This window comes from Myiozetetes cayanensis, unplaced genomic scaffold (assembly GCF_022539395.1).
Source record: "Myiozetetes cayanensis isolate MyiCay16 unplaced genomic scaffold, myiCay2020 scf16, whole genome shotgun sequence".
In the NCBI taxonomy this organism is placed as follows: Eukaryota; Metazoa; Chordata; class Aves; order Passeriformes; family Tyrannidae; genus Myiozetetes; species Myiozetetes cayanensis.
In genome coordinates this window covers 10,971,734-10,994,157 of record NW_026087270.1, presented here as the reverse complement: position 1 = coordinate 10,994,157, position 22,424 = coordinate 10,971,734, and the positions used below count along the sequence as shown (strand labels likewise).

The following is a 22,424-nucleotide window of genomic DNA, read 5'->3' as shown; positions in this document are numbered from 1 at the left end:
CTTAAACTCCCCCCTCTCCCCTGTTTCAGTCACATGATCCTCATTTCAGAATAAAGCAAAATTATTAAAGAACAATCCAAGCAAAGTGCTACTAAATAATGCATTTCAGCACACACACACTACACTTTTGAGAAATGAGCTTTACACTTGGATCTAACAAACAATGCATAGGTTTTCTGTTTCTGCAGCATGAAGTATTAATTAAAAAAAAAAAAACAATAGAACTAACATCCACAAAAGCAGGACTTACAGTCCTCTCTGACTGGTGCCCAGGAACTGTTTGGAGGCATAAACAGGAGCATGGGTAGCATCAATTGCCCAGTATAAAAAGAAAGGCTGCTGGCTGGCCTGCTGCTTGCTAATAAAATCGAGAGCTTCCTGTAAACGACAATAAAAATGAATTTATCCTCTACCATCTAAATCTCTCAGAAAAAAGAAGCATAAAGTCACTGTGGCTTAGAAACCAGGATTAAAACAGTACCTGCAGGTAGAGCTGAGTCAAGTTGGCTTCACCTGTCTTCAGATCAATTTTGAAATCCTCGTAGTATCTTAAGATAAAATGAATCAGAGAGACAAAAAATCAATCCTAAGGAATATATAACATAAAAAGGACTTTTTTCCCTTTACTTGCTTTGTAAGTAGGTGACAAAAAAGTCACAGTTGCTATACAGCAAACTCACTTCAGATATTAAAAATATGTCACCATAACTTTTCTTATGGGAGAAAGCAGTGACTCTGAAGCAAATTGTGACAGCTTGAACCAAATTAATGATGACTTCAGGTTTTGGACAAACCTGAGGGACTGGCCTTTTATTGTTAAGCTATTGGAATAGGGGCAATATGATTAAAGATCTCATGGTCCATCACAGAGAGCTGTTTGAAACGTGAGTAGAATTGTGAGAAGTACACAATAACTTCAGGTGAGATAGGGAAATCCTGGAAGCAGAACAGGAGAATAACAGCAGTGAAACAAGAAGATACCAGGGTCAAAACTGAATGGACAAGAAGGGCACAGACTGCAAACTTGGAACACGGAATGGTGTTATGCAAACAGGCAAAATGTTATTCCAAACAGGAAAAGAAAGAACAAAGAAGTCTTTCAGTACAGAATGGAACCAGCTTCCAAGAGCAGTGGAATGAAATCATCACAGGAAGCTTTAAGGGTACAAGGGGATGAGCAAACAGCTCTGGAAGGGCAGCACTCGGGAGCAGCCACATCCCTACATGGTCCACATGCAACTTGGTACTCAGACCTTTATCTATCATAGAATTGTGGAATCACAGAATGGTTTGGGTTGGAAGGAACCTTAAAGCCCATCCAGTTCCAAACTCCTGCCATGGGCAGGGTCACCTTCCACTAGACCAGGTTGCTCCAAGCCCAATTCAACCTGGCCTCAGGGACAGTCCAGAAAATAACACCTCCAGGCAAGGAGCTGAGTTACCTGCCAATCATTTCCCAGTCCCTATACACAGGGATGTTGGGGAGCTCTCTGTTATCATAAGGTCCAAAATGGCAGTTTGGGGATCCAAACCATTCATCAAAACCGTGTTTCAGGGGGTGGAACTGGGGCCGGTGCCCCAAGTGCCTGGAAACAAAAGCAACAAATGAGTTAAAATTCTGCTGCAAAGAAGCGAATTATAATCTCATCAGAATGGCATGCAAGGAAACAATCTTTAAGAAGAAAAAACTTTTAAGCATTTCAATCAAACAAATGACTCCAGAACAGTGTCTTCATCTGTCTCACACTTGTTGAAAGCACATCCACGTGGACTCACCCCAGTGCTTACACATATTCCATTTTACCTACTGTCCAATCTTTGTTTCCCGTTATTTCCTTCCATTGGTGTCTTCTCTCATGCTGTCTGATGATCAGCACTGAGGGACTACACTGCCCAAAACCACTGCAGAGATGCACATAATGTTTTACTCAAGGATTCTGATCTATGACAAGCCATTTTTATACCCCTGAGCTGTAAAAACAAAAGGCAAAGCTCATGAAATGCACCATTTTATCTGCATCCCCTTTATGGAGTATTCATGCTGCAATGGTACAAAAAGACCTGAATGTAAATGAAATGAGGTTTTTTTACGTGCACATGTGGACATAAAACACATTTAGCTACTCCTGATGACAGCTCCTCTCTACTGTGCAGCTTGAAAATTCTCCATCCTTAACTTCAAGATGAAGCTCCTCTCTAATCTCCAGTTTTTGTACTGAAAATTCTCCATTTCCTTCATTTAAACCATCTTGTAGACATAGAATGCCCATCCTCTCTGTCACTAAAGGGAATCTTTGCATCTTAATGTTTATTTAATCATTCCAGCTTCCACTCACAATCCTACATCTGCATCCTGTCCACTTTGTGCCAACCCCCTCTGCACCTTTTGAACATAAAGGGCATAAAATGCATTCCCTGAAGTAAAACAATCCATGGAGTTACTCTGGGCTATTCCAAACTAAGTTATAATAGGAAATAATCATCATTCCAGCTCTGATCATGCTTGGTGATGTAACTATCACTGCAAGTCCAACCTGCAGGATTCCAACCTTTCCTCATTTATAGACATGAGAATACAAATTTTTTCCTAGTTGTTTCTACAATAGGGGAGATGAAGAAACATTTTATTCTAAGAAACTCCTAAGAGAACTTACAGAGATATTAAATAATGACTGAGATGCAGATTACTCTCTCCCTTTCACAATACAAAAAATAGAGACAGATTTGATGAAATAAAGCAAATTCTGAAATGGTCATGGAAAATACTTGACCTGCAAACTTATAATTAAACCACAGAACCTGGTTTAATTACAGGATACCCTGAACAGTTTTTAGAAGGGATGATGAAACAATATAAAAATCTCCTGCTGTAAAACTTAAAAATCTTTACAAGCCTTAAAATTCTCTGGGTGACTGGGATGAGACTCCAATTTAACTACTGCACACTGCATTTCTTTACACCTTTCTAGGGAGCAGGTGATGTGCACAAATGCCAGAGCCTGTTGTTGCTCAGTATCCATCCCAGTCCTGTCCAGGATAACATTTTTTGGATGCACAATAGTGCACTGCACATTCCCATTTAGCCATATCCCTGCTAACAGCTGCAGGTCCTTCCAGATTTGCCTTCTTCCAAATAACTGGAACCAATCTGTATTTGCCTTGTTTATTCCTTTTCCCTGGGTGTATGAATTTACATTTATTAGCACTGAACTGCATCTTATTGCATCCAGCCCACTGAGCCGATTCTTCATGGCCACTCTCCTGCTTGGATTTGTGGTGATAAATAATTCACTGTCTTAGGGTGGTTTGCTTTCTTCCCAATTCCAGCAGGTGAATCCGACCACAATTCAGACTCATTCTTTCCCAACTTGTTAATGAAACTGTTAAATAAATTGTATCCCATTACTTTCCACCAGAATTCAGTTTATTCACAAAAATATAGCAAGACTCGAGGATAAAAAGCATGTGGGTGCTCCAGGCAAATTTCAAATAAAATCTTGGTGGCTTTTGATTGAATTAAGTGGTGTGAGACATGGATGAAAGCACAGTTAAAGAGTTTATAAATATATATACACACATAAAAACCCCTTCAACTCTTCATATGAAGATGTAATGGCAACACTCAACTCAGAAATTGATCCCAGCAGGGGGGAAGATCCACCACAGATTCCAAAGTTGGACATTTAAACTTCAAAACAGGGGTCTTTTTCCTGTAATTCTGTTTTTTCTGCTATTCCTCCCCAACACACACACACTGAAATCTCAAAGCAAGAGCTCTTCAAATACATTTACCATTTGCCAATGATCTTATTGATGTACCCAGCTTTCTTCAGGAGCTCTGGAAGCAGTAATTCAGAGTCTTGGATTCCTCCTACTATATCCTGTGGTGTGTATGCTGTGCAAAACAAATAAAAAACAGCCTTCTGACTCTTAAAAATATTAGGGCAAAGAGTAAATGGTACTTAACATTAGTAGCAGTGTTACTGGGTCAGAAATAGGACTTAATTTGCAGTCCCAGCAATGTCATTCTTTGGAAATCCTCAGAAGAAAACAAATCGATCCAGAGAGATCAAAGGAACATCTCCACACACTTCTGCATCAGAGCAAATAATAAAGGGAACTACCATAAAGGTGAGAGTCTTGAAAGGGAGAATCATAAAAAATCAGGTGCTTTAGGTGTTGTATTTATGTTGTAAATTTCCTTTACATTTTCTACAATGAAGGCATTTTCTCCTAGATCAAATAAATTTGCTCATAATACAAGAACAGAAACAAATAAGTCTCTCTGAGCCCACAGTTCTCTGGCCTCTGTGAATCTCAGGTGTGGCTTGGTGTTTGGTAGGAATCAGTCCTTGGCTGCTCAGGCATGTCCCAGCACGAAGCATTTGTCAGTGGGACCAAAAATCAACCCAGGGATCTTCCCAGGAATCACCACAAGCACAAGTCCTATAAAACTGCCAAGGTTAGAAATGGTTCGAAATGATGAAAAAATCAGAAATTAAGAAACAGAAAAGGCTCAAAATGGTTAGAAAACTGGCTGCTGAATAAAACTGTGAGCAGTCCGTTCTTTCCTCTGGGTGTCAACACAAACCCCACGTGACTTTTCCTTCACCAGACCCCAATTCCACTGCCTGGAGGAAACATTTCTCAGCCAGCAGAAGCAAATGGATCAACCAGCCTTGTTTATGCCTCTTAATTCGAGGAGATTTTTCTGCTTGATGAGGAGGAAGCAATAAATTTCACGCTTATTACCAGCAGTTAGCAGGGTAATCTTTCCGTGCCACTCTGGAGGATCCATAGGGGAAGATCCCTGAGCCAAGCCTTTGTTCAAAGCTAAACTTCCTCCAAGGCACAGAGGGAAATCAGAGAGGAAGGGAAATCAGGGATGAAGCTCCTACCATTCCTGGCATGTGCATTGGTGGTGTAAAAGCCATTCCTGACTGGGAGTCGGCCCGTCAGCAGCGCTGCCCTTGCTGCAAGTAACAAAAACATTCATTTAGATGCATTCTCTGCCTAATATTAACATTGTTGTATGAAGAATGAGGCCAGAACACTGACAGAAGTGTGTCAGTGTCCTCTTGCCACAGCCAGCACTGAATCACTCACATTAGAACTGGCAGCAACTCCCCTCTCCAGTGAACCAGGTTCTGACAAACCATTTGAGTTATTCCAGGACAAATCCAAGTGAAATTTGGCCTCTTTATTAAATTACCCACTGCTGAAGAGTCATTATTTTGAATAGTCAATGCAGTAACACTTACATCTCAGTTTCATATATATATATATAAAATATATTTAAGAGGAAATCATAGCACAAACTGATTAGATGCTCAAGGCCAAGTTTTCAAGCTTGACTGAACAAAAATTATGAAATATAAAGAGCTGTCCAGCTTTGACAATAAAATCAACTCCTGACTGGAGGGAACATTTAAACAAGATGTTTAACTTTAAGCATATTCAGTCCACCATTGGACTTAGCAGGATTTCAGCATATTTTAAATGCCTTTTCTCATCAGGGACGTCATCAGCACACTGCCAAGTGATATCCTAAATGAAAGTCCAAATAAAAAGTCCCTGCTCCTCATTTTTGTTTCATTTCTTGGCAGCTAAGCAGGTTTGAGGGAAAAAGAAAGGAAAAAAAGAAACCACCTCACAGAAAAAAGAATAAGGATAAAAATATCTGTGTTTCCCAGACCCAAACGTTTCTTTTATCTCTCGTCCCTGTCCCAAGAATCTCCAAGTCACCAGGGTCAAAAACAGGGCACAACCCGCTGCCTTTCTTCACCACAGCCAACAGAATCAGACAAAATATGTTCAGCAACAGTTTAAATTGCGCTTTGTTTATCCCAAAATAAGAAAGCTTAAAAAATGCAATGACTGGGGCTGGAATATTGAATTGCAATGGTTTAAAAAATCCTTTAGCTGGGCTGATGTGATCACTGCACCAGTGCTCCGCATGAACTAAAGACTGTAGGTTTTCCAATCAAAACATAAATAAAAAGGGAGCAAAAGGCAAGATCAAAGCACCAAATCCAAACTCTGGCCTGAGGGTTTGGCTGTGAGTTGATGTCAGACCCTGGCGAACACCCCAAACTTCCCAAAATAAGATGTTTCTTGTGCTTACATGGTTTAAAACTCCAGTTTACTTACAGGGGGAGCAGAGGGGGTTGGCAGTATAAAAATCCAGGAAAAGCATCCCTTCTGCAGCCATCTGGTCCAGGTTAGGGGTTTCCTTAGCAGGTTCTCCAAAAACCCCTAAATCCCCCCAACCCATCTGTAAAAAGAGCACACCAAAAGATGTAAAAGTCCTTTGCCACAACCGCAACGTTTCTGAGCCCACATAACATATCCCTTAATTTATCATTTTTTACAGTGCTCATCTCCCTACTCAGTGCTTTCCACATATGACGAAAAGGATCTTTCCCAGCCCTGTGAAACAAGGAACTCTTGCACTTCTCCCTGGTAGGTGGGAAACTGAGGCACACATAAGATTAAATGACTTACTAACAGGCACTAAACCACTTGTAAGATCCCCAGAGCCTTCAGTGTTACTCAAAGGCCTGAAGCACACACAGAGCAGGGCGACACAGGAAGTTACACATGATATACTTGGTGTTGTACAACTGCCACATCCGACCCTTCAGCCCCTCCTTTGTGCTGGACCCAAGATTCTGTCTCAGCCTCTGGATCTATCCCTCTGCATATAAGAAACTAGAAACACAAAATAAAGGTCTAAACTCAAAAGCAGCACTGCAGGAAAAACAAGGAAGTGTTTGTTTTAAAGCAAGAGGAGAGAAACCTGCCAGAGGCATCACATGTCCCTCTGCTTATCTGTGGTTTCACCCTGTTCTTCCTCCTAATTCCGAGGGTCACGCGCCAGGAGAACCATAAAATTCCCATCACGGTGTCTGTGTTCTGTGCTGAAAACCATTACTGGGAAAAACACAGATTGAGGCAGAAGGTTCTTGAAGGGAACAACTTAATGAGCCATTAGGCACCACTAGTGCCAGTGATTATATTGTGCTTTAAAAAGGCAACAGATTCCTTTAACTCAGGCGTGTCTCAGGTGAGCAACAGATACAGAGGGCAGGATGTATGGAGATCTTTAGGAAATCATCATCTGGAAGATGACATGAAAATATTAGGAGGAAAGCCAACCAGGAAGATAGCAGCAACCTGAAAGTGTTGGAAATGGATATATCTCCTTATCCACATGGCCAAGGGTGCAAAAGTGGAAAGACTTCCAGTTGGAAACAAATCTGTGATTAATTTTGCTCTTTAATGATTTATTGCACTTTTTTCCCCACTCAGTTCAGAGAGCAAAAGTTAGTGCAATTACTCCTCCTCTTGTTTAGTTTTTCAGTAGACAAGTGTGGGTTTTTAAATATTTCCTGAAATGTGTTGGAGTTTCTTTGTCCACACTTGTAGATGCACCTTATTTGCTGCTACTACAACTCCATCCACCACAATTGCCACAATTCTTTGTGTAGGCTACAAAGCCAAGCTTTAACTTCAGGATGAGTCTACCAATGTTTAAAAATCAGCAAGACACCTGTTTTGCAATATTTACGGTTGAGTCCTCTCCCAAGGACTGTGAATTGCTCAGACATTATGAAAGGAAGGGCAGAAAAGATAATTAGACTCCTAGGTAAGTTATTTCTTAATTCCAGATTCCAAAAGATTTGACTTAATAGCTCAGAGAAATCTCATTTGTTTTCAGGACATCCACACACATGGAATAAGGAGAGGTCACCTGGGGCAGGTGAAGGAGGGGGCAGGAATATGCTGAGCCTGGGGCTTCCTCTCATTTCTCCACCACTTTTTACACAAAATCTGGGAAGGACTCAAGAAAGACCAGACCGTGGCGGCTTTCAGAGCCAAACTTACTCAAATATTCCATCTTATTTCACTCAAAGTTTCCCAGATCATCACACAGACTGTGCCTGAACCACGCGCTGAGGAGTTCCAACCATGAATCACAGCACAGACCCCACTCCTGGGTTGTCCCACCACTGGAAAACAGCACAGATGGGGCACAGGGAGACCACAACACCTGGAAAGGATGATGTGTAGGCCTGGAAACTGTGGCTAAGCGGGATTGTGCACATCAGGGAGAGCTCTGCTCTGTGAGAGTCAGTGAGACAGAACTCTAGTGAGCACAGAAAGCAAAGAAATGCTCAAGACACACTCTGAAAACTCAAGTCTGAAAACACAAGCTGTGGCTGCTCCAGCCCTGGAAGTGTCCAAGGCCAGGTTAGATGGGGCTTGGAGCAACCTGGTCTAGTGGAAAGGTGTCCCTGCCCAAGGTAAGGAGTTGCAACAAGACGGTCTTGAAGGTCCCTTCCAACCCAAACCATTCCGTGACTCTATGAAGAGCCCCCACCTCACCACGAGCCCCCCAGCCTGCCCCCCACAACAAGAACTCTACAGACCTGAGCCCCAATTTCCCTCAGAATATCCTGAGCTGGAAGGGACCCACAGGGATCATCAAAATTCAACTCTTGGCCCTGCACAGGACACTCCAACAATCCCACCCTGTTCCTGAGAGCACTGTTCAAATACTCTTTGAGCTCTGGCAGCCTTGGGGCCGTGACCACTGCCCTGGAGAGCCTGTTCAGTGCCCAACCACCCTCTGGGGCAAGAACCTTTTCCTGATATCCAACCTAACCTTCCCCTGACACAGCTCCAGCTGTTCCCTCGGGTCCCACACCGACCCCTTCCCAGAACCCGCCTCTGGGGACAAGCACTCAGCTCTCCCATGGCCACCAACCCCCTCACAGTGACCAACATCACAGAACCACAGAATGGGTGGAAGCCATCTCTGGAGATCATCCAGTCCAAGGCAGGGTCACCTGGAGCAGGTGGCACAGGAACATGTCCAGGTGGGTTTGGGATGTCTCCAGAGAAGGAGACTCCAGGCCCTCCCTGGGCAGCTGTTCCAGTGCTCTGCCATGCTCAACGCAAAGAAGTTCTTCCTCATTTTGACGTGGAACTTGTTGCATTTTAATTTATGGTCATTGCTCTTCGTCCTGCCGCTGACAGGACAGACTCTGAGACTGAACATGAGTTCAGTCATGGTCCCGAACTCTGCGTTCGGCACCACCCTGACATCCCTTGGGGACATCCGTATGGAGAGATGGGATCCCCTTTGGGTTATCCCTTCTCCCAGACCCAGCTCCCGCGGTCTCTCCTCACCAGGGAGATGCTCCAGACCCCTCATCACCCCCTCCCTGCGCCCTCACCCCCCGCTCCGTCCCTCCGTGTCTCAGCCCCGCGGGGTCCCTCCCTCGCGGTGACGCGGTGCACCCCCCTCCCCCCCGTGCCCCCCCCCGCTCACGTCGTCCATGAGGAGCAGGAGGATGTTGGGGGCGGCGGCGGCGGCGGCTCCCAGGGCCCAGCACAGGCACAGCGGCCGCAGCGCCGCGCTCGCCATGGCAACGGGGCCCCCGCGCCACGTGACCCGCGCCGCCACACGTGACCGCGCCCCCTCCCTCCCCCGCGTGACCGCGTGAGCGGCGGGAGGGGGCGGGGCAACATGGCGGTCTGCATCGCCGTGATCGCCAAGGAGGTGCGGCGGGAGCGCTGAGGGGGAGAGCGCTGAGCGGGACAGCGGGGCCGGGGGGCGGCTGGTCGGGGTGGGGAGAGGGCTGTGGGGTCTGAGGGGAACGGGGAGTCACCGGCAGCTGTGGGGTCTGAGCGGGGCAGCGATGCCGGGTGGGGTTCGAGGAGGGCTGAGGGGCTCGGTCTGGGGGCGTGGGGCGTGAAGAGGAGAGGGGATCAGGTGGAGCCATGGGGTCGGAGGAAGGAAGAGGGGCTGGGCCTCCGGATTCGGGGCCTGAAGGGGACAAGAGGGCCAGGGCGGGTTGCAGGGCCAGAGTGCATCCAGGTGGGGTCATGGGGCCTCAGCGGGGATTAAGGGCTGGGAATCAAGGTGTGGGGTCCTGAGTGGGGCAGTGGGGCCAGGTGGGGTCATGTCATAGGGCCTGAGGAGGGAAGAGGGCCCGGGGCTTACGCTGTGGGGCTGAGGGGAGAAAGGGGTTCAGGTGGAGCTTTGGGGTCTGGGAACGGTGAGGGGAGAAGAGCTGGGGCTCTGGTTTTGGGGCCTGAGTGGGACAGGGGATCAGGGGGGTTTATAGGGCCAGAGTGGGTCCAGGTTGAGCTGTGGGGCCAGGTGGTGTCATGGGGCCTGAGGAGGGGAAAGGGGCTGGGTCCCAGGTTTTGGTCCCCGAGCAGGAGTGAGGGCAACAGAACTGGGGCTGTGGGGCTGGGGAGAGGAGAGCTGGACAGGGGCTGAGGCTATGGGGTGTGAGCAGGAGTGGGGCAGACATGGGTGGTTGAAATAGGCTGGGATCAGAGCAGGGGCAGTGTAGGGGTGCCCTACAGTGTCCTGCTGACCTGCTGCCAAGAGGAGTTTTCCTCAGGAAGAGCTGGGCAGGTTCTGCTGGGATAAGGAGACAGGAGCAGAGAGGCCTGAGGCTTGTGCAGTGCCTGTGCAAATGTCCTGCCTCAGGGACAGCTCTGCACTGAGGGTCTGACATGTGAAGGGAGATGTGAACATAAAATGGTTAATGGCTCCTGACAGTAGCAGCTCTTTGGGTGGAGCACTGTCAGGGCACCATCACTGATGGAGTGGCAGGTCTTGGTCAATGTGATTTGTTCTCCCCCTCAGAACTACCCCCTGTACATCCGGAGTGTCCCCACAGAGAACGAGCTGAAGTTCCACTACACTGTTCACACATCCCTCGATGTTGTGGATGAGAAGATCTCAGCCATGGGCAAAGCCCTTGTGGACCAGAGGGAGCTCTACCTGGGGCTCCTCTATCCCACTGAAGACTACAAGGTGTATCTTTCTCGTGCCTTTTGCCAGGCCATGGTGTGTTTAATTTAATGAGCTGCTTTCTCCTGATGTTGCTGGACCAGTGACTCCCAACAGCCCTGTGGGTCATAGAGTCATGGAATGGTTTGGGTTGGAAAGGACCTTAAAGCCCACCCAGTTCCACCCTCTGCCATGGGCAGAGACATCTTGCACTAGACCAGGTTGCTCCTGGGTTTTAATAAACTGGGTGTTTCTTCTGGGTGCCTCAGGTCAGTCCCACTGGCTGATGTTATATCTTCAGGTCTCTTTGGTCTCCCAAAGAAGTCCTACAGGCAGAAGTTCATGGAATCATGGAACATCCTGAGTTGGAAGAGACCCATCAAAGTCCAACCCCTGGCCTTGCACAGGACACCCCAACAATCCCACCCTGTTCCTGAGAGCACTGTTCAAATACTCTTTGAGCTCTGGCAGCCTTGGGGCCGTGACTGCTGCCCTGGAGAGCCTGTTCAGTGCCCAACCACCCTCTGGGGGAAGAACCTTTTCCTGATATCCAACCTAACCTTCCCTTGGCACAGCTCCAGCCATTCCCTCAGGTCCTGCCACTGGTCACCAGAGCAGAGATTGGTGCTGCCCCAAGGGAGGAAGTTATCTCACATTTCTCAGCCTGGTTTTGATGGTTTTGCCAGGCCCTGGTGTGCCAGCAGCACAGTCCTTAACACCTGCACAGGTATGGCTACGTGACAAACTCCAAGGTGAAGTTTGTCATGGTGGTGGATTCGTCCAACACGGCCCTTCGAGACAACGAGATCCGCAGTGTAAGTGCAGCAACCCAGAGCCACCTCACTGCTTGTGCTCCTGCCACTGCCCCGTGCAGTGCTGAGAAGCAAAAACATTAAATCACTTGCAATCCCTTTTCAGATGTTCCGGAAGCTGCATAATTCATACACAGACATCATGTGTAACCCTTTCTATAACCCTGGGGACCGGATCCATTCCAGGTGAGTGGGTTTTCCACACTCATCCTTGTGTCTCTGTCACCTTTCTGGAACTTTCAGGGTACCTGTGATTTAACACAACGAACCCTGTGGTGGACCAGTCAGGTGTGTTTGCTCTAATTGCCTAAATAAGAATAGCTATATTTCTACCTCATAAAAACTTATAAAAAGTTATATTGAACTCTGACTCCCACCTCAGAACTGGTGTTAAAAACATTAAGTCAAGAAAATGTATTTTTCCTAGCTTAACTAGGAGTCATTAATTACTCAACAGACCATGCTATAAAGAGTAAAACCATGTGTGCAGCTTAGGGAAAGCCAGGCAGAGACACTGTGGTGTTACAAAGCTCTGCTGTGCAGAACTAGCTGCTCCCTTTAATAATTTGTGTTTATTTCCTTCTCCAGGGCTTTTGATAATATGGTGAACTCCATGATGATGCAGGTGTGCTGAAACCCCTTTCCATCCCACTGTTGGGAGCATCCCCCCTGTACAGGAGCAGTGATGTATATATTGTCTTCAGTCTGTGTAATATTTTAATTTTAATCTGTAAAATAAACTTGACACCTGCAAGGTTTGCATGGATTTGTACTCAAGGAAACCTGAGTATAGCACAGAATTCACTGTTCACAGAACCATGGAATTGTTTGGGTGGGAAAAGACATTAAAGCTCATTTCATTCCATGCCCCTGTCCTGGGCAGAGACACCTTCCACTAGACCAGGCTGCATGAGATGAGCTCAAAGGCCCTCTTCCCTTCCTAGGATGATTTTTGGGTGACTCACTTTTTGCTGTTAACACCTTGCACCTTGTCCAGACAGCCCAGGCACACTCCACAGTGATTCCCAGCACAGGTACAGCTGGAATAAATCCACCCATGGGATTAAGCCTTCAGGATTGCACAGCTGCCTGGCTCACCCCAAACTAATCTCTACTAGCATCTCCTCCCCTGCAGCTCCCTGCTGCTCCAGTTAAAGACTCCCCAGTCAATAGCAGGTATTTATATGGAATAAAATACAAATTGGACTGGAAAAGCATCCCAACTACTTCCATCATTACAAGGTGATGCAAGCAGGAGTAGGCACTGAGCAGCTACTCAGTGCTTCTCACACACTTCAAGCCTTTCACACCCCACAGGCAGGAGCCTGCGCTTCAAGCACCTCATCAGTTAAAAACATAAACCAGCTAAAAAAACAGAGCTGTACAGCTCCAGAGGATCCTGGGAGCCTGGAGAAAGCCAAAACTGCACATGAAGTTCACGCAGCAGGATCATTTATTTTAAAAACAAGTGACAGTTACAATACTTTCTCAAACAGAACTTAAGTACACTTAATCAACAATCTGTCAGATCAGGGGAGATTCAGGCTTCTCCCACCATCTCCACAGGGCACAGCTGTGCACTGCTATCCCAACATATTTTAATCTAAAAATCTTTACTGTTTTCACTCGGAGACAACAGCTCTGCATTTCCTCTTCCACTACAGTGCAAACACCCCAAAGTAGTTTTTTTATTAAAAAATAAGTCTCAATAAAAATTTTTTATTAAAAAATAAGTCTCAAAAATTTACAAACTACAAACAGAAGCACTACAAAAAGCTGGTTTATAGTCTAAACCTAAGAGTAGCTCAAATCAAGGTCAGTCTCTGCAGCACTGTGCACAAAATTAACACAACATGAAAAGTTAAAGCCCCAAGCTTTAAAAAATAAAAACCTAGAGATCTTAAAGGGAAAAAAAAAATCAGTGGGATTTTTAGCCTGGCAATGCCCCCTGAGCTGTGAAAAGCTGCTTTACGAGTCGGTTGCATCTGTTGCATCTGGGTTAGAGGAATCCTAACCAAGGATCCTGAAAGATTAGTGGGAGAATTACATAATAAAACCCGTTTCCATGCAGAACTTTCCCCAGGAACACTGTCTGCTGGTGTTTCCAGCCTGCCCCTTTTAACACAAAGCTTTCCCTTTAAAACTAAGTGGTTTCAGAACACATAAACACAAAATCAGCAGGAAAGGGAAGAGCCAGGAACCTTGTTCCCTGATCCGCAGCTCCTGTGGTGCACTTTGATCCCAATCCTCCAGCTCAGCTGGGCTCACACCATCCTCAGTGCAAATCCAGAACAGGAATTATGGTGGGAATAAAGAGGAAAATCAGACCAAATTTGAAACAACACAGGTGATTTTGTGATGCTGCTACTGCTGGAAGTAAAGCCAAATGATGAGTTGGCAGTTCGTAGCTTTGGAATAAAAGCAGGAGGGAGGGAAGAGGGGGTTGCTGACTTCCAAAATAAAAAGGGGGAAGGGTTTTGTGACACCCGGGTCTTGTATAACTACCAGAGAAGAGGCTTCCAGAGAAATAGCAAGGGATTTTTTTCCTCTGCCCTAGATGTACAAAGGCAGCGAGCTAAAAACCAGACCCAAACCACATCAGGCTCCTAGAGCAAGATCGGGAAACCACAGAGCTGATAAAGGAAAAGCTCCCCAGCAGTCAGAGCTACAGCTGCAAACCAAGACATTAATTTGGAGAAGAAAGTCTTTGGAAAGGTCTTTAGGATCTTCTTAGGAGAAGAGAAGGCAGCACTCAGCTGCTGCAGGAAGAGCTGGCAGAGCTGAGGGAGCTTCCCAACTGAGCAGTGGGGTGGAGATCACCTGGACAGCCAGGAGTTAAAGGAAACCCACCAGTACAGCCCCCTTTTCCATGGGATGAGAAGGAGACAACAGTCTGGGAGACCTCTTTCCTTCCCAGGACAGTGTTCTCTGGAATGAGCCTGTTCTCCATGCAAACAGTCCCCTAAGCAGAGTTGAGGTGAGATGAGCCTCTCCTGGGATTCTGGCAGGAGGGAGCAGATTCCATCTTCCCTCCCACAGCCTGGCACAGGGCTCACCAGTAAATCCTCACAGCTAGGCAGATGGCATTTTTTAAATTAATCTGATTTTTGGCTTGGGTAGGCATTTTTTAAATCTCATCCAATCTCATCTCCTCTTGTCAGTCCTGTTGGCATCACCAGGGCAGTCCAGTCCTTTCTAGTATGGAAAATACCAAGGCAGCAGCCTTGCCCGACCCCTAAACAGGAATAAAAACAGCATCCTAAAGTACAGGGCACCTGCTCCCTCATCCCTCCAAGGGCTGGAATTCACCTTTCTGCACCAGCTACCTCAGACTGCACCCCCAAAACCAGGGAAGCCCCAAGACCAGGCACAGCTCTGGGACCAGTCAAGGCTTGAAGTACAATGTGCACCCACCATCCCCCAAATCCCTCCAGGAATAGAGGGGCAGTAGCAAGTTTATCCAGCTGTTCCTTCCTCCCAGAGCCTTTCTCCATCCTCTCCATCCATGCCACGGTGGGAGGTGCAAAGCCAGGATACTGAGCAGAGCCAGAGCAAGGGGCAAGTAACCTCATCCTAAGGACAGCCTGCTCCATACATAAGGAATCCCCCTGCTCAGTTGCTCACCTGTATATCCTCCCTCGCACCCTGGGGTGCTGCCCTCCATAGTAGCCTCCCCACCGGCCTTGGTAGTGGCCCCGGTAGCCCCCACGGTCAGTGGTGCTGATGCCGGGCATGTTGGTCCTCTTGGGAAGCACCTGGAAGGAGGGAGGGGCTGTCAGTGCTGGGACTGGGCACAGCCCAACACACCTGGGGTTGGGAGGGATCAGCACCTGGGGCTGGGATGGGAGGGTGGGCACAGCCTCCGGGGCCTCACCCAGCTCTTACCTTAATGACCCGTCCCCTGAAGGTGCTCTCGTCCAGCTCCACCGCAGCCTTCACAGAGCTCTTCTCCTCGAACTCGATGTAGGCGTACCTGTGAGGGGACAGGGTGAGCAGAGCCCCAGGCAACACCCTGCAGACCCCAATCCCTGCACACAAGCACTGACCCTTTGGGGTGCCCTGAGAACTTGTCACAGAGGATGGTGACCCGGTTGATCTGCCCACAGCTGTTGAAGTGAGACTCCAGCTCCTCCGCTGTACCCCCATAATCCACCTGCAACGACAGTCCCGGCCCCTCCAGCTCGCGGGTCTGGGATTCACAGCCCATCATGGGAGGCCAAAGGCCCAGCTGGCCCCACTCACACCTCACCACCACAGCTCCAGCATCACTCACTCCCAGTGAGTGCTCCAAGCCTGGAAACACAAATCCAAGAGCCCACCCAGTTCTGAGGGAACAAGAAACACCACACAACCCTCAGCTTCCAGAGGAGTATTTCGGGGAGCTGACACTTGCAACAGGGAATCTGCAAGTGGATGAGAATCACAGGCAGAGGCTGAGCCATATTCCCAGTCTGGGCTGGGCACAGAAGGAACATTTGAGACAGGACCACCCAACCTTTGGTGGAGGGCTGGAGCATACACCCAGGAATCCGGGAGACATGGCAGTGGGAAGTGCTCTGCCCCAGGGCTCCCACTTACATTGCCCACGTAAATGGATCGCTGGTCAGCCTCCACCTTCTCCTTGGCTGCCTTTGGGAAGAGACCTGTAGAAAGGAGGATGCTTTGTCACAGAGTGGCAGGAGCCGCGTGGCAGAGGGATGTCTGTCTGTCTAGGTCTGCCTCCAGCATGGCCACCACCGAGCTGCTTCATTCCAGAAGCTCCTCAGATCCCTGATCACATCCAGGTGTACCCACATCCCACACTGTTGCCTCCTCCTCCATGCCCTTGCCCCTTTTCTCTTCACAGTGACTCCTCTACTGGGGCTGTTGGTGCTACACTCAATTAATTACCTGGACTAAATACAATTAAATTAATTTACTGCATCTTGGCCCACACAGGTGGGGGTAAGAGCTGACAAAACCTGCATTAGCACCATGCCACGCTTGGATCCCCCTCACTCACCAGTCCCAGGTGCCCAGAGAGGCAAAGCCACATGCTCTGGCTCCTGTGCCCCAGAGGTGTCTCTGAGGAGGACAGCAGCACCCAGGGACAGCCCATACCTGCCTCTGAGCTCATAAACAGGTGGCTCTCAGCTTCCAGCTGCAACTCCTTCAGCTTCTCATCCTCCTTCTCAATCTCCTGCAATTTGGCTTTGATGGCCTCCAGCTCCTGAATCCCAAACCAAGACTGGCATGAGCAGCACACAAAGCAGGGACACCCCAGGTGTAGAAAGTTTCCCATTTCCTTCCAACACCAAGGAAAACCGGTTCCCCACTCAGGCAGGCACTCACCGGGTCTGGCACAGCCAACTCCTCCTTGCTGTTCCCCTCCAGGTGGCTCAGGTCTGAGTTGTCATCTGCTGTCTTACACAAAGCTGCCATCTCTGTCACGTCCCAGGACACCTCCTCTGCTTCCAGGGACAGTGGGCGTTGCCACCAGATGTCTGAAGTGTCCAGGAAGAAAGGACTAGGCAGGACAAGAGGCAAAAAGGCACTTAACAAACAAACAGCCATTTAGCATGGAAGCCAAAGCAGAACCTCAGCCAGGCAAAGGCTCTCAGGGTGTTCCCAGCAGAAGGATGAACAGGTGACACTAATGCAGCTTGTTCTCCGTGCAGCAGGACTGCAGAACTGCGGGAGCGAGGGCAACTAAAAGGTCTTTGGTTCACACTGAGTCACTTCCCAGCTCAGGAGGGCAACAGAAGGGAACTGGAAGCAACTTCCCTCAAGTGACAAAAATCCAGGTGCACAGTCCCCAGGCAGCTGGCAGGGAAAGGGAAGAGAAGGCAGGACATGGCCACCAGCAGAGCTCTCAGGCTGCACAGAGGGAGCAGCAGGGAGCTCTGCCTCCTCCAGCAAAGGCAGACCTGCACCCTCCTACCCCCAGAGGAGCTCACAGAGGGACGTGCTCTCCCACCCGCGTGCACAAAGCCGACCCTGCCCCATCCCGAGAGAGCCTCGGCAGTTGCCCCTGAGCTGTACCCGTCCCAGAGCCCCCCTCCCATCCGGCCTCACCTGGCCCGACCTCCGAACATGCTGCGCGGAGCCGCCGGACGCTGCGCCCACGTGCGGATTTCCCGCCACCACGAGCAGCCCTTGCGCCGGCGCGCCACTTTCACACATCAGCGGCCAATCAGAGCGCGGCGCGCGCCAGGCCCCGCCCCGTGCCGGCAGCGCGTGGGAGGCGGTCCCGCCCCGCCAGGACCGGGGTCGGAGGGTTCGAGATCCGGGGGCGGCAGCGGCCTCCACCTGGGGGTGACACACCTTGCCAGGTGGGGGCACGGTCCCTCCGGGGCGGAGAGTCCCCACTGGCCCTCCCAGTCCACCGACCCCGCTGGTGGTGCTGGAGACTGTAGCCAATCCCTTTGGGTTCTCTAGGGACACCCCTCCTTTGGAGTGTCCGACCCCGGCCTGTAAAAAGCCCCCCAACCCAGGGTTGAGGACACCGGGTGCAGGGCACTGCCAGGAGCAGGGGGTGAGGGCACCCAGCACAAGCCCAGGCTCCGGAGGCTCTGGTTGATATTAAATTGTCTTTATTACACAGATACAGAGTTAAGAACAGACATAACCTGAATCATAAAGTTTACATCTTTCACAGGTCAAACATACAGTACACTTAGAGAAAGCAGGGAACAGCAAGGGGGGGACAGCATGCCGAAGGAAAGTCCTACCACGTCATCTCTCAGGGCTGGCCCCCAAAGCCCATGCCTGGCTCTGGTTTCCAGCCCTCCAGGGAGTCCCGTGCCCCAGTGCCCCCGTCCCCAGGGCTGGTAGGGTAACACGGGCAGGGCTCAGCCCCGCACGGGACCAGGAAATGGGTGCTGCCCGCAGCCGGGAGGGAGGGGGGGACATGGGCACCACACCTCCCTCTGGGGGCCATGGTGTTTGGTGGCATTGGAGGAGCCCCTGGAGCTGCCACGGCAGTGGGGATACCCCATCACTGTGCCTGGGGCCTGGGAACACAGTGGCATCTTGTCCCTGATCTCAAATCCACCGGAATCCAGAGGGTTACCCCAAGGAAAAAGGAGGGGATTCCAGCAGCCCCCAGAGGAGGAGGATGAGGAGGTGCCGGGGGAGGGTTTGAGGGGCTCTGACAGTGATGGAGTAAAGCCCAGGTGTGGGACCACCACTCCGGGATGTCCAGCCTTGCTGGGATGCGGCACTTTGGTTTCAGCTGGAATTTCGGGTTGCGAATGTGAGGAAGGGGCTGGAGATGGGACCCCAGTGCCGAGCTTGGCACCGGAGACCCACGTCTCTCCTGCCACCTCCTCCAGTCTGGTGCCACAGCCAGCACCCAGTGACCTGGGCTCTGCCTCCCTGGGGGACAGGGACCTAAGACATGCTGTCCCCATGTCCCCACTCCAGCCGTGATGGGGGCAGGAAACCCCAGAGCTGTGGGCAGCCATGGGGACCTGGCCCAGCCACTGTGGCACCTTGTGTCCCCACACTGCCCCACAACCACCTGCCCCTGCTAGGCTGTGCCAGCACCACGCTGCTTATCCACCTGCCACCTCCCAGATGCCACAAAGCCACCAAAAGACACAGCATGTGGCACACGTCCCTTGGGCCCCTGCACACCTCTACAACACCAGTTTGGAGTAAAACCCCAGGGAAGCACCCACCGCTCTGACCAGCACCATCACAGCATTGCCCTGGCCCTGTGGCCGCACCGTCCTCCCACAGGAGGACGAAATTTTTTGGGAAATATCACATTTAAAGCTGTCGTTCTGGTTCGGACATCTGCTGAAGCCGCGTTGCCCGTCGCCACTGTCCCCTCCTGCCCTCCCCCGGCTTTTGGTTTCAATGCAAGGTTCTGTAGGGTAGTTTTATTCTTATTAAAAAAAAAAAAAAAAAGAAAAAAAATCATAATAATTACAAAAAGAGCAAAACAGCAGGGAGTGGAAATGAGAGCAGTCCCTGTGGAAGTGCTCTCACCCGCAGTTTCCTGGCGAGGTGGAGGTAGAGAGGCAGAGCCCCGGCGGAGACACGCGGGGGAGAGGGCAGGGATGGGACAGGACAGACACCCAGGTGAGCAGGGGCATCTGCAATACTCTTATATATTACCTCTTCTCAGGAAACGTAAGAAAAATAGACAATATTACATATGTCACACCATAAATAAAGTGGTCACTGGAGGGGCAACCAGCAAAGCTCCCAGTATTGGGGTGCACAGAAACCACCCAGGAGGTGCACCAAGGTCTCAGGGTGCACAGAAGCCTCCCTAGGGGGCATGCCAAGACCTTGGGGTGCACAGAACCTTGGGGTGCACAGAACTTTTAGGGAGGTGCACCAAGGTCCTGGTGTACAGAGAATCTCCCTGGGGGGATGCACCGAGACCTTGGGGTTCACAAAACCCTACTAAGGGGATGCACCAAGATCTTGGGGTGCACTGAAATCCCCTGGGGATACACTGAGACCCTGGGGTGCATAGAAGCCCCTTGAGGAGATGCACCAAAATCTTGGGGTGCATAGAACCCTCCCAGGGGATGCACCAAGATCCCGAGGTGCACAGAACTCATTCAAGGTGACACACCAAGTTCTTGGAGTGCACATAACCCTCCCAGGGGATGCACCAAGGTCTTGGGGTGCAGAGAAGCCCCCAGCAGGTCTCGGTGCTTGTAGCACAGGGCCAGTGACATCACCTTGGGGTGTCCCATGTACCAAGGTCTGCAGTGGCCTGGCCTGGCCCAGGGTGACTGGCAACACAACCAACCCAGCCCCAGCCCTTCCCTCCTCTTCCTCCCCTACAGAAAACACACAGGATGGGTTTTGCAAATGTGGAAAAACTACAGCTCCTCTCGATTCCAGGCCTCTGGCTCGCTCTGGACAGTGCCACAGCCCCCTCACCTTCTCCTCATCCTTTATTTGGCAAAAGTCTCTTATTATTATCACTATCATCATTATTATTCATTTTTTGGACCTCTGCAAAACACTATTTACATTCACATTAGCGCACATCACTGCTGCCTCTGCTTGGAGCCACCGGACTTTCCGTATTGCACTCCTTGTCCTCTGCGCTGCTCCAGCGAGGCAAGAATCCCAAAATAATCGATATTGTCCTTGGCTACCTCCTCAGCCAGGAAGGAGGCAGTGTTCCTTTGCCTTTTCCTTTTTTCCTTTTCCTTTTCCTCTTAAAAATCCTTGTGAAACAAATCCAACGTGGGGTGTGGGAGCAGCCCAGCAGCGAAAGGATGGGGATGTCCAGCTGTGGGTGGCCCCCGACAGCTTCCAGGGGGAGAAAAACAAAATCTGTCTTTTAATCTCTTTTTTAATTTATTTTTTTTATTATTCTCTTTTTTTTTTTATTATTCTCATTTTTTATTCTCCTTTTCCAAGGGTGGCGGCGGGCAGAGGTAGAGACGTGCCGGCTCCAGCTGCGCCCACCCGGGCAGTTCTCAGCCCCATCTCCCCCTCCCACACCTCGAGGGCTGGGGTTTTATTTAAAAAACACTTTTTTTTTTTTTTTTTTTTTTGCTTTATTTTAATAGAAACTCTTTAAAGCCCCAGGGGCGCGTCCATCCATCCTTGCGGGGAGGGGAAGGAAGCGACAACAGAACGAAACGAACTTTGGCAGTGGAGAGACGTTTGGATCTTCCTTGGTTTTGGATTTCCTTTGGAGCAGAGGTGAGTCTGGTCTGTTCTTGGCTAGCTAGCAAGGTAGTTACAGGTGAGCGTCCGTCACGCGTCGTCTGGTTTTTGGATTTTTCCTTTTTTTTTTTCTTTTTTTTCCTTTTTTACAATTTCTTACTTAAAGCCAAAGAGTCCGATGTTTTCTTTTTTATTTTCTTTATTTTTTTTACAAAAAAAAAAAGGCAAAAACAAAAAAAGAAAAAGGAAGAGAGACGAAAAAAAGAAGGTTCTTTCCTCCTCCAAGTGAGTCGCTCGGCAGTGCCGATGTGGGATGTGATCGGGCTGGTCTTTCCTGGCCACTGTGTGGTGAGTCTGGAGCCAAATCCCTCATCCAGAAAGCAAAAAAGGAAAAAAAAAAAACAAAAAAAACCCCAAAATCCCAAACCACAATACCCCAACCGATAGAAAACCAACCAAAAAAAGCCAAAACAAAGACTGAAGAGAGAACAGAGACCGGTATTTGCCTTAACTCCACTTAAAGCCCAGTTTGAGGATCCGTGAGGATTATTTGTGAGAGCTAGAGAGGTCGTTTCGGAGGTCACACGAGTCAGGTAGCTGAGGAAATTGCACCGAGTGCAGTCCGTGGCTCTTGCAGAGCAGCGGGAGCAGGGCAGTCCGGGGGGCTCAGCGGGACGCGCTGTCCAGCGGGGCCGGGGTGGCCGGAGTGCCGGCGCGGGAAGCGGCCACCGACCCCGCCTCGCTGGGGCTGCTGGCCATGGTGGGCACCCCGTCAGGCTGGCCCGGCCCGGGGGGCAGCCCCACGCCTGCAGAGGGAGTGGTGGGGCCCGGCAGCCCCTGCAGAGTCTGCCCACAGACGTGGTGGTGCTTCTCCCAATCTTTGTGCTGGCAGAAGGAGCCGCAGTACCGGGCAGTGTTGCAGCCACTGCAGGTCTCACTTGCCTTGCGCCCGCAGTTCCAGCAGCTCTGCGGGGAAGGGAAACCAAACCTCAGCTCTGGATCCTGCACCCCCATGACAGACTGTGCACCCTCACCCTGGACCAGGCACTCCATCATCCAGACCACGCATTCCATCATCCTTGACTGTGCATTCCCGTACCGGATCAGGCACCCCTGTCCCAGACTGTGCACCCCTATCCTGGACCATGTACATCGTCTTGTACTCTGCA

The 22,424-nt window shown here is 49.7% G+C and overlaps 4 protein-coding genes across 12 annotated transcripts in view; 1 reads left to right on the top strand and 3 right to left on the bottom strand.

Annotated features, from left to right (window-relative positions):
- The window catches only part of GALNS (galactosamine (N-acetyl)-6-sulfatase), a 43,822-nt gene extending 34,372 nt beyond the window's left edge, over positions 1-9,450 (bottom strand). Inside the window, exons 1-7 of one of the 2 annotated variants that reach the window (XM_050311609.1) lie at positions 9,338-9,450; positions 6,151-6,274; positions 4,899-4,973; positions 3,793-3,895; positions 1,443-1,586; positions 482-548; positions 251-378 (exon numbers count right to left, since the gene is read on the bottom strand). In XM_050311609.1, the coding sequence (XP_050167566.1) occupies positions 251-378; positions 482-548; positions 1,443-1,586; positions 3,793-3,895; positions 4,899-4,973; positions 6,151-6,274; positions 9,338-9,433 (737 nt within the window). In that variant the 5' untranslated portion in view covers positions 9,434-9,450. Of the gene's footprint in view, positions 1-250; positions 379-481; positions 549-1,442; positions 1,587-1,804; positions 1,972-3,792; positions 3,896-4,898; positions 4,974-6,150; positions 6,275-9,337 lie in introns of those variants that run through there. The other variant, XM_050311610.1, reaches the window with a different exon arrangement.
- TRAPPC2L (trafficking protein particle complex subunit 2L) lies at positions 9,413-12,382 on the top strand. Its single transcript, XM_050311615.1, has 5 exons — positions 9,413-9,568; positions 10,670-10,842; positions 11,544-11,631; positions 11,735-11,814; positions 12,217-12,382. The coding sequence occupies exons 1-5, from the start codon at positions 9,536-9,538 to the stop codon at positions 12,260-12,262; spliced, it is 420 nt and encodes a 139-aa protein (XP_050167572.1). The 5' UTR covers positions 9,413-9,535; the 3' UTR covers positions 12,263-12,382.
- Positions 12,383-13,063: 681 nt separating this feature from the next.
- PABPN1L (PABPN1 like, cytoplasmic) lies at positions 13,064-18,042 on the bottom strand. Its single transcript, XM_050311613.1, has 7 exons — positions 16,960-18,042; positions 16,729-16,837; positions 16,207-16,271; positions 15,675-15,781; positions 15,514-15,601; positions 15,253-15,383; positions 13,064-14,863 (listed from the first exon to the last, which is right to left on the bottom strand). The coding sequence occupies exons 1-7, from the start codon at positions 17,179-17,181 to the stop codon at positions 14,824-14,826; spliced, it is 762 nt and encodes a 253-aa protein (XP_050167570.1). The 5' UTR covers positions 17,182-18,042; the 3' UTR covers positions 13,064-14,823.
- A 141-nt stretch (positions 18,043-18,183) lies between these two features.
- Positions 18,184-22,424, bottom strand: part of CBFA2T3 (CBFA2/RUNX1 partner transcriptional co-repressor 3) — a 28,744-nt gene continuing 24,503 nt past the window's right edge. For all 8 annotated transcript variants that reach the window (XM_050311606.1, XM_050311600.1, XM_050311607.1 and 5 more), the window contains one exon: positions 18,184-22,221. In XM_050311606.1, the coding sequence (XP_050167563.1) occupies positions 21,922-22,221 (300 nt within the window). In that variant the 3' untranslated portion in view covers positions 18,184-21,921. The remainder of the gene's footprint in view (positions 22,222-22,424) is intronic.

Excerpts from the sequence above, each read along its gene's own strand:
- TRAPPC2L (XM_050311615.1), top strand. The coding sequence starts at position 9,536 with ATGGCGGTCTGCATCGCCGTGATCGCCAAGGAG. Across the intron at positions 9,569-10,669 it reads TCGCCGTGATCGCCAAGGAG|AACTACCCCCTGTACATCCG; the intron begins GTGCGGCGGGAG and ends TCTCCCCCTCAG. Across the intron at positions 11,815-12,216 it reads GGGGACCGGATCCATTCCAG|GGCTTTTGATAATATGGTGA; the intron begins GTGAGTGGGTTT and ends TTCCTTCTCCAG.
- PABPN1L (XM_050311613.1), bottom strand. The coding sequence starts at position 17,181 with ATGGCTGTTTGTTTGTTAAGTGCCTTTTTGCCTCTTGTCCTGCCTAGT. Across the intron at positions 16,272-16,728 it reads GTTTATGAGCTCAGAGGCAG|GTCTCTTCCCAAAGGCAGCC; the intron begins GTATGGGCTGTC and ends TCCTTTCTACAG. Across the intron at positions 15,384-15,513 it reads TCAGGGGACGGGTCATTAAG|GTGCTTCCCAAGAGGACCAA; the intron begins GTAAGAGCTGGG and ends CCCTCCTTCCAG.